The 16,956-nt window shown below is 42.0% G+C and overlaps 1 protein-coding gene across 2 annotated transcripts; it reads right to left on the reverse strand.

The window, feature by feature from the left end:
- Positions 1-6,034: 6,034 nt before the first annotated feature.
- Positions 6,035-15,937, reverse strand: LOC115200639 (follistatin-A). 2 transcript variants are annotated; one of them, XM_029763837.1, is made up of 6 exons: positions 15,293-15,937; positions 13,759-13,968; positions 12,874-13,092; positions 11,465-11,689; positions 8,390-8,620; positions 6,035-6,644 (listed from the first exon to the last, which is right to left on the reverse strand). In XM_029763837.1, the coding sequence occupies exons 1-6, from the start codon at positions 15,384-15,386 to the stop codon at positions 6,553-6,555; spliced, it is 1,071 nt and encodes a 356-aa protein (XP_029619697.1). In that variant the 5' UTR covers positions 15,387-15,937; the 3' UTR covers positions 6,035-6,552. The 2 variants fall into 2 exon arrangements, with proteins under 2 accessions (XP_029619697.1, XP_029619698.1); XM_029763838.1 differs by having other exon boundaries at positions 13,777-13,968; positions 15,293-15,935.
- Positions 15,938-16,956: the final 1,019 nt, after the last annotated feature.

Consider the following 16,956-nt stretch of genomic DNA (forward strand, 5'->3'; position numbering starts at 1 on the left):
AACTCCACGTGTATATCCATAATATCATTTTTCACTGCTCTTTTTCTGTCACAGTTGTCGTAGGATGAAGCGGACCAAAGTGCAGCGTGATTATCGTTGCACATATTTGATTGAACTGTGAAACTATGCAATACATACAAAATAAACTGACTGAACAAAAACAACAAACCTTGATGAAGAGTTAACATACACTTACTCAAAATCAATCTCCCACAAACCCAGGTGGGAAAAACACCTACTTAAGTATGATCTCCAATTAGAGACAACGATGACCAGCAGCCTCTAATTGGAGATCATCCCAAACAAAACCCAACATAGAAATACAAAACTAGAACATAACATAGAAAATCTAAACTAGAAAAATCCCCCTGTCACACCCTGACCTACTCTACCATAGAAAATAACAGCTTTCTATGGTCAGGACGTGACAAGAGAAGGATTTATTTCAGCTTTTATTTCTTTCATCACATTCCCAGTGGGTCAGAAGTTTACATACAGTCAATTAGTATTTGGTAGCATTGTTTTTAAATTGTTTAACTTGGGTGAAACGTTTCGGGTAGCCTTCCACAAGCTTCCCACAATACGTTGGGTGAATTTTGGCCCATTCTTCCTGGCAGAGCTGGTGTAACTGAGATCCGTTCAGTTCTGCCCACACATTTTCTATGGGATTGAGATCAGGGCTTTATGATGGCCACTCCAATACCTTGACTTTGTTTTCCTTAAGCCATTTTGTCACAACTTCGGAAGTATGTTTGTGGTCATTGTCCATTTGGAAGACCCATTTGCGACCAAGCTTTAACTTCCTGAACGATGTCTTGACATGTTGCTTCAATATATCCACATAATTTTCCATTCCTCATGATGCCATCTATTTTGTGAAGTGCACCAGTCCCTCTTGCAGCAAAGCACCCCACAACACAACACCATCCCTCTTGCAGCAAAGCACCCCACAACACAACACCATCCCTGTGCTTCACGGTTGGGATGGTGTTCTTCAGCTTGCAAGCTTCCCCCGTTTTCCTCCAAACATAAAGATGGTCATTATGGCCAAACAGTTCTATTCTTATTTCATCAGACCAGAGGACATTTCTCCAAAAAGTACAATCTTTGTCCCCATGTGCAGTTGCAAAACCATAGTCTGGCTTTTTTATGGCGGTTTTGGAGCAGTGGCTTCTTCCTGCTGGGAGGTCTTTCAGGTTATGTCAGTATTGGACTCGTTTTACTGTGCATATAGATACTTTTGTACCTGTTTCCTCCAGCAACTTCACAAGGTCCTTTACTGTTGTTCTGGGATTGATTTGCACTTTTCGCACCAAAGTACATCTCTAGGAGACAGAATGTGTCTCTTTCCTGAGCGGTATGACGGCAGCGTGGTCCCATGGTGTTTATACTTGCGTACTATTGTTTGTACAGATGAACGTGGTACCTTCAGGCGTTTGGAAATTGCTCCCAAGGATGAACCAGATCTGTGAGGTCTTGGCTGATTTATTTTGATTTTCCATGATATCAAGCAGAGTTTGAAGGTAGGCCTTGAAATACATCCACAGGTACACCTCCAATTGACTCAAATTATGTCAATTAGCCTATCAGAAGCTTCTAAAGCAATGACATCATTTTCTGGAATTTTCCAAGCTGTTTAAAGGCACAGTCAACATAGTGTATGTAAAACATCTGACGCACTGGAATTGTGATAGTGAATTGTAAGTGAAAGAATCTGTCTGTAAACAATTGTTGGAAAAATGACTTGTGTCATGCGCAAAGTAGATGTCCTAACTGACTTGACAAAACTGTAGTTTGTTAAAAAGAAATGTGTGGAGTTGTTTAAAAATGAGTTTTAATGACTCCAACTTAAGTGTATGTAAACTTCCGACTTTAACTGTATCTAATACCCAACAACAATAATTGTAATTCTTGAACCGTTCAAGCTAGAAACACCAAACCAACTTTCACATTTGTATTTATTACGGATGCCTTGGCAGCAGCTACTCTTCCTGGGGTCTAAAAAAGTTTAAGGCAATTACAAAATACAACAGCACATCACACAACACATATCTACAATACAACACATTATTACACCACTACTCTACCACAATATACCTACAATACAAAATCCATCATACAGCAATATCAATCAATTAAATGTATTTATAAAGCCGATGTCACAAAGTGCTATACAGAAACCCAGCCTAAAACCCCCAAACAGCAAACAATGCAGGTGTAGAAGCACGGTGGCTGGGAAAAACTCCCTAGAAAGGCCAAAACCTAGGAAGAAACCTAGAGAGGAACCAGGCTATGAGGGGTGGCCAGTCCTCTTCTGGCTGTGCCGGGTGGAGATTATAACAGAACATGGCCAAGATGTTCAAATGTTCATAGATGACCAGCAGGGTCAAATAATAATAATCACAGTGGTTGTTGAGGGTGCAACAGGTCAGCACCTCAGGAGTAAATTTCAGTTGGCTTTTCATAGCCGAGGATTCAGAGTTAGAGACAGCAGGTGTGGTAGAGAGAGAGAGAGAGTCAAAAACAGCAGGTCTGGGGCAGGTAGCATGTCCGGTGAACAGGTCAGGGTTCCATAGCCGCAGGCAGAACAGTTGAAACTGGAGCAGCAGCACAACCAGGTGGACTGGGGACAGCAAGGAGTCATCAGGCCAGGTAGTCCTGAGGCATGGTCCTAGGGCTCAGGTCCTCCGGGAGGAGAGGGAGAGAGAATTAGAGGGAGCATACTTAAATTCACACAGGACACTGGATAAGACAGGAGAAATACTTCAGATATAACAGACTGACCCTAGACCCCTGACACAAACTATTGTAGCATAAATACTGGAGACTGAGACAGGAGGGGTTGGGAGACACTGTGGCCCTGTCCGACGATACCCCCGGACAGGGCCAACCAGACAGGATATAACCCCACCCACTTTGCCAAAGCACAGCCCCCACACCGCTAGAGGGATATCTTCAAACCACCAACTTACTACCCTGAGACAAGGCTGAGTATAGTCCACGCAGATCTCCCCCAGGCGTGCAAACCCAAGGGGGCGACCAACCAGAACAGGAAGATCACGTCAGTGACTCAACCCACTCAAGTGACGCACTCTTCCTAGGGACGGCATGGAAGAGCACCAGTAAGCCAGTGACAGCCCCTGTAATAAGGTTAGAGGAAGAGAATCCTTGTGGAGAGAGGGGAACTGGCCAGGCAGAGACAGCAAGGGCGGTTCGTCACTCCAGTGCCTTTCCGTTCACCTTCACACCCCTGGGCCAGACTACACTCAATCATAGGATCTACTGAAGAGATGAGTCTTCAATAAAGACTTAAAGGTTGAGACCGAGTCTGTCTCTCTCACATGGATAGGCAGACCATTCCATATAATTGGAGCTCTATAGGAGAAAGCCCTGCCTCCAGCTGTTTGCTTAGAAATTCTAGGGACAGTAAGGAGGCCTGCGTCTTGTGGCCATAGCGTACGTGTTGGAATGTACGGCAGGACCAAATCGGAGAGATAGGTAGGAGGAAGCCCATGTAACGCTTTGTAGGTTAGCAGTAAAAGGACCAACCCCATGATTCAGCTGGCTAGGACAAACCCCATGATTCAGCTGGCTAGGACCAACCCCATGATTCAGCTGGCTAGGACAAACCCCATGATTCAGCTGGCTAGGACCAACCCCATGATTCAGCTGGCTAGGACAAACCCCATGATTCAGCTGGCTAGGACAAACCCCATGATTCAGCTGGCTAGGACCAAACCCCATGATTCAGCTGGCTAGGACAAACCCCATGATTCAGCTGGCTAGGACCAACCCCATGATTCAGCTGGCTAGGACAAACCCCATGATTCAGCTGGCTAGGATCAACCCCATGATACAGCTGGCTAGGACCAAACCCCATGATTCAGCTGGCTAGGACCAACCCCATGATTCAGCTGGCTAGGACCAACCCCATGATTCAGCTGGCTAGGATCAACCCCATGATTCAGCTGGCTAGTGTAACCGATGTGAAATGGCTAGTTAGTTAGCGGTGGTGCGCGCTAATAGCATTTCAATCAGTGACGTCACTCGCTCTGAGACTTGAAGTAGGGTTTCCCCTTGCGTTGCAGGGGCCGCGGCTTTTGTGGCGCGATGGGTAACGATGCTTCGTAGGGTGTCAGTTGTTGATGTGTGCAAGGGTCCCTGGTTCGAGCCCGGGTTGGGGCGAAGACACTGTTGGGGCGAAGACACTGTTACACTAGGACCAACCCCATGATTCAGCTGGCTAGGATCAACCCCATGATTCAGCTGGCTAGGACAAACCCCATGATTCAGCTGGCTAGGATTAACCCCATGATTCAGCTGGCTAGGACCAACCCCATGATTCAGCTGGCTAGGATTAACCCCATGATTCAGCTGGCTAGGACAAACCCCATGATTCAGCTGGCTAGGACCAAACCCCATGATTCAGCTGGCTAGGACCAACCCCATGATTCAGCTGGCTAGGACAAACCCCATGATTCAGCTGGCTAGGACCAACCCCATGATTCAGCTGGCTAGGACCAACCCCATGATTCAGCTGGCTAGGACCAAACCCCATGATTCAGCTGGCTAGGACAAACCCCATGATTCAGCTGGCTAGGACCAACCCCATGATTCAGCTGGCTAGGACCAAACCCCATGATTCAGCTGGCTAGGACAAACCCCATGATTCAGCTGGCTAGGACAAACCTCTTACAGACACACCTCTTAGTATAATACAAACAACAAAGCACGCCACAAAACGTCTCATAGTAAGTTTGATCTAGGCACATGTATCAGAGTAGGTAGGAGTGCTGATCCAGGATCAGTCCATACGATCGTATTAGCTATGATCTAACATTATAAACTGATCTCATATCAGCACTCCTACTTGAGGTCATCCTGCCTTAAATAGCATTACTGTACCAATAAACAACAGACAATACTCTGGAATCAGCTGTTGTTACTCAATACTTCTATGGGGACACATTTCATAGGGCTTGTAGTTAATGTAATTTCTTATACTTTTTTTGTGTGTTTTGGTGTCAGTGATTTAAAAAAAATGATCTAATACGTTTGTATATCAAAGACAGTGAGACTTCAGTCTCCTTACGGGTCATAAACTACAAACATGCAAGGAAAAAAAAAACTTTTTTATTGTTTTACTCTTCATATCTGTACAAATACCATCAGACTTTGTATGTACATATGAAATTTACATTTAAAAAATAAAAAAAAATACTGAACTATATACTTACAACAGAATTTTTATATTTCTCTTGTGATTTATTTTTTGAAAAAACGAAAATGCATTCTGACAAGAACAACAGAGGTATGAGAAAAGCAAAGTGATGAGGTTTAATACAGTGTATATGTACGCGTATAGCATTCTAGTCAGGTGAGCTCTGCAAGAGCTACATGGAGCACAACATTGGCATCACACAAATGTTCATGGCACATCTTGTGACAAAAATCAAGTGTTGTCCCCCCCCCCCAAAAAAAAACCCATATCTGTTCTAAAATAAAAAATAAAAATTAAAATACTGCTACTGGATGATGTTTGTCTGGGTTAGACAGACATCTCCATTGGTAGAAACACATTGTAAGGGAGTAACTAATGCTGCATTCATAACCAAGTGAGAATTCAATCCCATTTACATTTCAGTCAATTCAGGAAGTACACTGAAATTCCAATTCTCTTCAATGATTTTCAGTGAGGAACATTTGGAATTGGGTTTACTTCCTGAATCGACTGGAATTAAAATGGAACTGATCCTAACAACTGTCCCTTTAGCGAGTTATAATAATGGGTTAATAACAAAAAAAAGCATAAACATTTCTGTACATAAATGATTGACAGATAAGATAAGATTTCCCACCATAAATAAACACACAGTAGGCTAAACATGCATTCATGTGTGAATGATAAACATCTGTGATAATAGAGATATCTGACAGTGAGAACATAAGCAGGTTAGTACAGCTCAGGGAAGCATGAAAGCCAATTACAGCTTACAGAAAGGAGACGGATATTTTACTCAATAAATAACACTGCTTCTCTTTGGAGAAATATATTTTCTTCATTATAAAATTTTTTTTTTTAAATGAAGGAAAAAATAAACAGGACAACAAAATCAATAGAAACAAGTGGTAACAATAACATGGTACATAGTAATCCTGAACATTGTAAATGTATAAATTATTAAAAAAAAAACACAAAACATAGTATAAATAAAACATCTAGCAGAACTGAACTATATGTATAAATAAGCATATACATATGTGCTGTACAGTATGGACAACATGAGACCTGGCCCTAGGACTGTTCCCTTCCTGGAGACCAGGCAGGTAGATAGACAGCCTATCCAACCAATAAGGAGAGCATGTGGATATGATAGACAGCCAATGCACCAAATAAGGAGGACAGGTGTATATGATAGACAGCCTATCCATCCAATAAGGAGGTCAGGTTTGATATGATAGACAGTCTATCCAACCAATAAGGAGAGCATGCGGATATGATAGACAGCCTATCCATCCAATAAGGAGGTCAGGTTTGATATGATAGACAGTCTATCCATCCAATAAGGGGGACAGATGGATGTGAACCATGTAGTCCTGATCTTCTTGCTCCTCCTCCTCTTCCTCACGGTCTTCTGTTATGGCTAGATGGGAGAATATATGATAGCCGGTGTATGAATAAGGAGCACAACAGCAACGCAGCAGAACAATATTCAGTGAATGTTCTCAAAAGCCCCCCCCCCCTGCACAAAGCCACAGAAAAGCGTGGTGGTGTTGGCATGTTTCAGGGAAGAGAGGGGACTTGGCAGTCTATGATGCACTGAGGCATCCATGCCATACATACGGGGGGGGGGGGGGGGGGGGGGGGTATGAGGTATTCAATGGCTTTCTCGTTTATTGTTTTTTAAGTCTCCTTTTGGCTCAGACACAGTACAGTTGCTGCCATTGGGCGGAGAGTTTCTCTGGGGGTCACGGCAGTTTGACCTATGACCCCTATCAAGCAGGACATGAGCCAGGCCAACCACACAGCTTCGATTTTTGGAAACGTAAAAGGCAAGAGAGACAACAATACAAACAGGCAGTACGTCATCAAATCCAAAAGGGATTTGTTTTATATATATATACATATACATATATATACATATATTCTGATAGACAACATTCATTACAATCAGCACACACAGCAGTCAGTACAGATAGATGGATAGAACACATGTTAATTTTCTACAAGTAGAAAGAGACTGAGGAGAAGTAAGAGATCATTGTTCTGCAAGCTGCTACTTCTGCTTATAGTGTAAATGCTTATTTCATGAGGTGATCATGGCAAAAGGTCCTTTTAGAGAAGTTGTAATCCACACGTACCTTAATAAGGCACATTTACATTAAAGTAGTCAGTCGAAACATCATATAAAAATCATGTACTGTAGTGGAAGAAATCCAGATGTATTAATCAGGATGAAAATGAAATGATTTCATCAGACATTCTTTGACATATAGCGACTTAAAATGTAACTTCTATCATTTCTTTGAGGCTATTTTGGGACAGTTTGAAGGCAGGTACAGCCCCAGTTTAGTGAGCAGGTAGAATCTTGGTAGAAATAGGTAGTCTGTGTGTTAAGGTTCAACTTAAATAATCTTAGATAAATCGGGAACCAGTTTTTACAATCACCTTATGCACTTTTATGAATGTATGCAACTGGTGTGTGTGTTCATTCTGACTCTATATTACGTGTTAACATGCCGTTACAGACGTCGTGTAATTTAAATTGATTGATTACACCCCAAAATAAAAAAAAACATAATTATTGACATGAAATTAGCAATGTGACCATGGAATGTTGAACCTGTAGAGATATTACCCTGATGTGTCTGTCCAGATTAAAAATAAAATAAAAACTATGACAATAAAAAAAAAAAAGAAAAAAGAAAAATGCATGGAAGTGAAAGGTGACAGATTACTATGAGATTATGACCACAAACTAGATGTTAAATACTGAACATTTTACTGTTCTAATTGTAAAAGTTAGTCTCTTGTTAGTTTCATGGAGTTAGCATCTCAACCTCTCCCCCCCTATAAAAAAAATAGTTATCTTTTGAACTGTCCTTAACCTGTTGATATATATATATATATTTACAACTTTTTCATTTGTTTTTGCAGATTTTTTTTGTTTTTTTTTTGTTAGAGAAGCCAGCAACACAGACAACATCATGCAAGTTCTCCCACTCTCCAGTCCTTTCAGATGCGTGAGCTGAGCGGAGCTGTGCCGGGCTGGTGGGCGGGGTAGGAGTTTGCAGGGGCGGTGGGGGGGGGGGGGCTCAAGACGAGACGAGGGAAGGATTATTGTTGGGAAAGATCATGGAATTGTCTTTTGCTGTGGTGATTACTTACAGTTGCAAGATCCTGAATGCTTAACCTCCAGGAGCATTCCCAGAGAGCAGGCAGTCTGCTTCATAACACACTCTGAGGGGTAGGTGGTGTTGTCGCTGGCGCACACCGCCTCGTCCGTCCGGCTCTCCGAACACGCCTCCTCACAGAGGGAGCAGCGACCTCGGCTCATCCTGGCATCCCACAGACACTTCTTCCCTGCGCTGCACTGGATGTCCTCGCACGACTTGGCCTCTGGAGTCAGAGAGAGGAGAGGAGAAGAAAGACAGAACTTATCAGGCTGACGCCTCGTTGGTGCTGCTTGGCATATAACCATGTAACCGTAGTGGGTCCTAGTGAGTCATATCACAATGTTACCGTAGTGGGTCGTACTGAGTCATATCACCATGTAACCGTAGTGGGTAGTAGTGAGTCATATCACCATATAACCGTAGTGGGTAGTAGTGAGTCATATAACCATATAACCGTAGTGGGTCGTAGTGAGTCATATAACCATATAACCGTAGTGGGTCGTAGTGAGTCATATAACCATGTAACCGTAGTGGGTAGTAGTGAGTCATATAACCATGTAACCGTAGTGGGTAGTAGTGAGTCATATCACCATGTAACCGTAGTGGGTAGTAGTGAGTCACATCACCATGTAACCGTAGTGGGTCGTAGTGAGTTATATAACCATGTAACCGTAGTGGGTCGTAGTGAGTCATGTCCTATGTAAGGTCATGTGTGGTCAAGTATCATTGTAGTAGGGAGGAAAATCTTCCTCAGCTGTGTTGTGGGTAATGTTGCCAACTTCAGGAAACAATCAGACGTCCATCATATTCTAAACAGTAACAAGTACAAAGTAGTCCCAGGTATGTATACTGAACTGGCCCTCCACAGCTTCAATGGCTCTGCTTGGAGAACCTCCATTTATGTGGAATGTTGGCAGAGTGGACTAAAAACAACTAAAATGTTGGCAAAGAGAAGCAGCCTATGAGGTACAGGTCATAGAAATAGAATGTATAGAATGAATACCCATGAGTTTACCAGTCAGATTTCCAGGGTTAGGGGCTCTTAAGTCCCTTCTATAGATTATATTTCTACGGTAAAGCCTACATTCAGACTATATTGTAAGTATTGTACAGCATGGTTAAGAACTGAAATCATTTTCCAATCATTTCCTTCGGAACAGAACCACTATTTTCTTTTCCATTCTGTTCCACTGTTCCGACCAGCATAATACAATTCTGGTCCGAACAAAATAAAAGTACCGGTTTAAATCGTTCCTTTCAGTTCCTTTTTTAACCTGTGAAATATATATATATTTTTTTTACATTTAGCTCCAGAGCGAGCAAGCTAGTTGTTTACATGTGTAATGGACAAGTGTAAGGCGCGAGATGCGACAGAAATGTTAAGGGTTGGGAGATAGCGAGAGAGGATGCAGGAGGAGGCTTGAAGCCCTGGGCAGTGGTGGTACAACAGGTTGGGAGATAGCGAGAGAGGATGCAGGAGAGGATGCAGGAGGAGGCTTGAAGCCCTGGGCAGTGGTGGTACAACAGGTTCAAAAGTTGGTTTATGTCTTTTCTGGGGCCTGGAGTTTTTTTCTGATCTCATGATCTGGTCAGGTAAAACTCTGGGCTATGACAGGGTTCAATATTAACTTGGTGTCGGACATGGTGTTGTTTTTAAATGCATTGGGATCATGCAGAGACTATAGGTTGGCAGGCTTTCTCTGTATATTCAGCTATTAATAAGCTACATTTGGTTATTATGATGTGTATAAAAAAAAAGCAGTTTCATATAATTTAGCAATGTAACTCATTTTAACGTTGTAAAATAGGACCCTGCCCCTTTAAGACAATTGCGTTCCAAAAGAGATATGGACCTGGCTACAGTATGTTAGTCAAGACTAATCATAAAGAGTATTTTGTAGCTTTCTTTTAGCAGACTAACAACAGTAGCCAGCGTATTGTTAGTCTGTTCACTTATTGAAGGTTTACTTTTGTAAATCACTTTCCCTAAATATAAATAAACTCAGCGAGTAGATAGATGGGCGCTGCTTTTAGCTCTGGGACAGCTCGCTTGTGTGAACGTAGCTATCAACTTCTGTACTGCTCGAGAAGTTGTGATTCGCTGGAGCGTAATGGAGGAACAGCCAATCATATTGCTTAAATACAAATAGCATAACTTTTCTTGAGTTTAGTCATCAACGGTTTTTAAATGATAAGACTGCAACAGAGCAGGCAAGTGTTGAAACGATATCGGTTCTATTTCTGTTCCTCTCAACAACAAAAAAGAAAAACCAAAAAAGTTTTTGGTTCTGCTCCCTGAACCGGTTCCAACCCCTGCTGTAGTGTGTGGGTTGGGACGGATTTGAGTGTCCAAGAGGGACTACAGTATGTAGGCCATGTCCAGAATTAACCCCTAGCCCCTTCCTCTAGAAACTTGTGAATCTCTTATGCTGCATTTACACAGGCAGCCCAATTCTGATATTTTGCCCAATTATTGGCAAAAGATCTGATCTGATTGGTCAAAAGACCAATTAGTGGTGAAAGATCTGAATTTGGCTGCCTGTGTAAATGCAGCCTTGGAGAATTGGACATGTGTAAACCATATGCTGGAGTGTCTAGAGGGTAAGGGCTAAAGTTTTTTTATGCTGTATTCTATACTGTTGATTCAAAAGCTTTGGCCTACGGACTGATGCATTTCCCCTGGTATGCTACTCCTATAGATGTTCCCAGAAAACACTACTGACTGATGCATTTCTCCCCTGGTATGCTACTCCTATGGATGTTCCCAGAAAACACTACTTACTGATGCATTTCCCCTGGTATGCTACTCCTATGGATGTTCCCAGGAGACACTACTTACTGATGCATTTTCCTTGGTATGCTACTCCTATAGATGTTCCCAGGAGACACTACTTACTGATGCATTTTCCTTGGTATGCTACTCCTATGGATGTTCCCAGAAGACACTACTTACTGATGCATTTTCCTTGGTATGCTACTCCTATAGATGTTCCCAGAAAACACTACTGACTGATGCATTTTCCCTGGTATGCTACTCCTATGGACGTTCCCAGAAAACACTACTTACTGATGCATTTCCCCTGGTATGCTACTCCTATGGATGTTCCCAGGAGACATGTCGCCCTCCTCAGATGGCATGCACTGGCATAGATGATCCCGTCGTTGCCACACAGGAACTGATCCTGTGACGTCTGTTCAGGGCAGATCCGATTACAGGTCACACAGTACGCGTTATTCGTCTGGTCCACGACGCACGTGGAGCTTCCCGGGCATAAGACGTCACGGCAGGTCTCTGTCAGAACAAAAAAAGGGAGTCAAATGAACATGGTGGTTCATATCTGTAGGGTAACAAGCCAACCAACATGGTGGTTCATATCTGTAGGGTAACAAGCCAACCAACATGGTGGTTCATATCTGTAGAGTAACAAGCCAACCAACATGGTAGTTCATATCTGTAGGGTAACAAGCCAACCGACATGGTGGTTCATATCTGTAGGGTAACAAGCCAACCAACATGGTGGTTCATATCTGTAGAGTAACAAGCCAACCAACATGGTAGTTCATATCTGTAGAGTAACAAGCCAACCAACATGGTGGTTCATATCTGTAGAGTAACAAGCCAACCGACATGGTGGTTCATATCTGTAGAGTAACAAGCCAACCAACATGGTGGTTCATATCTGTAGAGTAACAAGCCAACCAACATGGTGGTTCATATCTGTAGAGTAACAAGCCAATCGACATGGTGGTTCATATCTGTAGAGTAACAAGCCAACCAACATGGTGGTTCATATCTGTAGGGTAACAAGCCAACCAATATGGTGGTTCATATCTGTAGAGTAACAAGCCAACCAACATGGTGGTTCATATCTGTAGGGTAACAAGCCAACCAACATGGTGGTTCATATCTGTAGAGTAACAAGCCAACCAACATGGTAGCTCATATCTGTAGGGTAACAAGCCAACCAACATGGTGGTTCATATCTGTAGGGTAACAAGCCAACCAACACGGTGGTTCATATCTGTAGAGTAACAAGCCAACCAACATGGTGGTTCATATCTGTAGAGTAACAAGCCAACCAACATGGTGGTTCATATCTGTAGAGTAACAAGCCAACCAACATGGTGGTTCATATCTGTAGGGTAACAAGCCAACCAACATGGTGGTTCATATCTGTAGAGTAACAAGCCAACCAGAAGTCCCTTAATTAAACACCTGTGAATCGACCGTTACTCACTGTGATCAAATAAAATGCAATCAGACTGAATCCCATTGACTGCATTTAGATAGGCTGCCCAATTCTGATCTTTGTTTCACTAATTGTTCTTTTGACCAATTAGATCTGATGTGAAAAGATCTGATGTGATTGGTCAAAAGACCAATTATAAATGGGAAAAGGTTCCAAAGAATTGAATATGAATAAGTAGCTGATGTTATTTTTGTATGCATTGGGCCTGCTTGCCAGGTGGACTTACTTTTGCATTTGCCCTGGTACTGCACATCCAGGTCCAGATGGACTTTACATTTGGTCTTGAGCAACGCACACTCGTCTTTGTATGTCTTTCCATCCGACCCGCAGACGGGTCCTTTCCAAGTCACGTTAGAGCAGTCTGGAGCGCAGACGCAGCGTGGCTTACTTCTCCTGTTCATCTTGCATCTCTTTCCAGGTCCACAGTCCACGTTGTCACACGTTTCTGGAGTGGAAGAGATATCAAGTTCATTAAAACGATAGGAAATACAATTATGAGGAGAGCAAACAATGTTTAGACGCAACGAGGTCAATGACTTAAACGTGTCGACAAATTAGTCTAATTGAGTTTTCACTTAAATATAATTGAAGTTGCACATTGTCTTATACACAAGTCACAACTGTTGCTACCAGACTCTATGATTTCTAAATACACCTCCACTTAAACAATTCCCCCCAATCCCTCCTTCCCCAAAACACGTGTAAATATTGGACTATAAATTGTGCCTTCATGTGTTATACTAATGCTAAAATGTTTATTATATTCTATGAGACATTTACTTTATGTTCCCTATTCTTAAATTGTATTAGTTCTTATTGTTGTTGCATTGTGGAGAAGGAACCTGCAAGAAAGCATTTTGTTAGACATTGTTTTTTACATTTTAGTCATTTAGCAGACGCTCTTATCCAAAGCGACTTACAGTAGTGAATGCATATATTTCATTTCATGACTTTTTTTATTTACAAGTTGAAATTCCACTGTCCCCCGTGGGAATCGAACCCACAACCCTGGCGTTGCACACACCATGCTCTACCAACTGAGCCACAGGGAAGACAGTGTATAATGGTGTATAATGGTGTATAATGTATACCATGTGTATCCCATACATACGACTAATAAAACTTGAACCTTTGCAGGGTATGCAGTTGGGGGCTCCGCCGTTAAAGATCATCCACCGGAACAACGTGCTGTTAGGTACATCCTCCTCGGTCCATGACGTCCCCAGCCTCCCGCTTCTACAGCACTCCTCTCGGCTCATCCCCGGTACGTAGAGCACCTGGCACCTTCCGTTCTTCCCTTGCTGTAACCAGCAGTTACCAGCTGGAAACAAACATGAAAAACGTCCAGTCGTATTAAAGTCTGAAGCCAAGGCGCTGAGTTACTGAACTGACCCAGTCACAACACGTGTCTGGGTCAGGTTTTTTTTTTTTTCCATCGTAATGAAAATCTTTTAACACTTGGTTATCCCGTCACCAATGTTCAATACTGACAGCCGGTATGATAGAACTGTATACAAAGTACTGAGTTATCCATGTTCAAAATGCAGACAGTGGAGCGATCTAGTTATATTGCCTATTCATTCTGTGTCCGATTATAACAGTCCAGAACAACTGGAGCCTATTCTTGACATTCTTGAATTTTGATGCTCGAACTATACGCATGAACTTTTTACGCATGGTTGTGTAAACTTTGTTCCAAATATATTTGAGCAATTCGCCTCCGTGGACGCAGATCACACCGAGACCTGTCATAGCAGCAGCATTTTACGAATAGCTACCAAAACAACACTTTACCCAAAGACACATATGGACACTAACTAACACGAGTAATTTGTAACTTTTTTTTTTAGGGTGCATTTAAAACGGATTACATTGTTGACGTTCATTTCAGCGGCAGAACATTAAGGGACATTTTCTGTCATGATGTAATTTATGAGCATCATTATCAGCAACTGTATTCAATCATTATCAATGTAACAATCATAAAGATAATGCCGATCTCCATATGGCAAATAGATCGGAAATGGGTTGGTTGCAACGCACATAAACGACGTTCTATGGGTCAAATATTTGTAAGTCGCTCTGGATAAGAGCGTCTGCTAAATGACTTAAATGTAAATGTAAAATGTAAATAATAATATGCGCTTGCAAATTTCAAGTATTTCTTCTCTGCCATGCACCGTCTCCAACTCTATCTCAGTTTGAGGTAAATGTATATACAGCAACACAACACTGCTGAGTCCCATCATACTGACCGTATTGGACTAGTGATATGGCAATCCGTGAAACTAACAACACATTCCAAGTATTACAGACTTAGGAGAGCAAGTGGGGGGGGGGGGAATAAATCCATCTAAAAAAAATGTAATTCCATGTGCCTTGATCGTGTGGGCTAGAAAACTTGCAATAACATCTCGTTGAAACGACCCTAATGGCACCTGTTTAGTACAGTCAATCTGATAGTGAGCCATTTCAAACCGAATGGAAAGAATGTAGAACTTTTCTTTGAACAACACTGGAAATTCTGTCGCCGTTACAATTCACATCAAGACGCAAACAGAACAGGATACACTTTGCAGAAAAAGTTGTTTTTTTTTGTGGGGGGGGGGAATCGAAAAGATTTGGAAAATATAATTATAATATACCTTGTACTTTTTGATCTTCCATGAAATGACAGAGCCATATCACTAATAGAATCATCCCTGGCTGGAGCCGGAGTTTCTGTAGCATCCTGAGCATGGTGCTGGAGACGAAGTGAACAAGGTATCGGGTATTGACACTAGCGGCTAAGCGAACGGAGTAAATCTGTTTTAAAGGTGGCAGTGAGTGCTGAATGACTGTCAGTCTGAGAATGCAGCGACTCTTTTTAAATCTATAAGGGGTCTCGGGTCGTCTATCTGTGGTGGGCGGTCTTCTGGTCCGTGGGGGTAGGGAGAGGGAGAGAGGGATTCCCCCCCCGAAAATGTCTTTCAATCCTAATCAGGTGACATCTATAGTCGCAATTTTCTCTGTCTGACCAAAATTGTTTGGTAAAAAGTACTCTTGATGGCAGATTACTTGCTTATTGGCGTGCTCTAAGTCAAGAACAATTTAAAATTCAAAAACAACAGAGTAGCAACAAGACACACAGAGCAACAATAAGGAGACTAGCAGGACCAGCATCTATCAGCTGTTAATGTATATGACCTGGTCTATTTCAGTGTGACCTCAATTAATTAAATACATTCAATTCATCTCTACTTTGATGGCAAAATAAAAGTATAGGCCGCTACTACGTTAACCATAAACTATTTATAATAGGCCTACTGGAAGTATCACTACTAATACCAATAGGTTTAATTATAATAGTAATAACATCTACTACTGTAATTATAATGTTAAAGAATTGCCACGCTAATATGAATTTAACCTATATGTAACCTATCAATCTTTCATCCACATAAAACAGACAAAATGCATATCAAGTCTCCGGGCCGGCAATTCCCCAACTTCAGATAAACTCGGTTATAAAGGATTTTTTTTCTTCTTCTTCCCCCCCGACAACTGCAGATGAACGTTTTAATACGACTAGTCTATTGGAATGACCTGTCCATGCTGCCTACAATAATATAATTCAGAGTACATGCAGGAAGGGATGATAATATTCGATGAGGCGGTTGTTTGGGTTTCTCTGTCAGGTCAAGCTGATAAATATAACTAACCCTGTTTCCGAATAGTCTTCAGTGTGACGGAGACTATTACATTCTATACTATCTATGTAGGCTAGAACATAAGCTATCCTCCATGGCACCAGGTCTGTACTGAAGTCCGCTGGCGACCTCTTCTGCAGACTGTCGATAATACAACTGGCTTGTCAAGACAAGTGCACCGAGGGATGTTTGTAACGACGCTAATTATGTAACTAATCTATGTTGTAGCCGTAAGTCTTTTTCCCGAAAACCACCGAATAACTACGCTTTTTCCCGAAAACCACCGAATAACTACGCTTTTTCCCGAAAACCACCGATAAAATAACGCAATAAAGCAACTCCCGCCATTGAAATATAGCCTATTCTCCCTCGTCTCCAAACACGCCTCAAGCGTTGACATGGATGCCGAGACAACACAAACAAATTTTCACAATAAATCTTTTAATTTATTGCCGTGTTCACTAAACTATTTAAGACACACATTGAGTTTGTGTAATGGGGATGGTTTAACTCTCCAGTAGCAACATATGGTGTGGTATTGTTTTGTTATATGTTGCCTATAGCTATGATGTTCCCAATTTTTTATTGAATTTTTAAATTTTTTACTTGACCTTTATTTA

Source organism: Salmo trutta, chromosome 9 (genome assembly GCF_901001165.1).
Source record: "Salmo trutta chromosome 9, fSalTru1.1, whole genome shotgun sequence".
In the NCBI taxonomy this organism is placed as follows: domain Eukaryota; kingdom Metazoa; phylum Chordata; class Actinopteri; order Salmoniformes; family Salmonidae; genus Salmo; species Salmo trutta.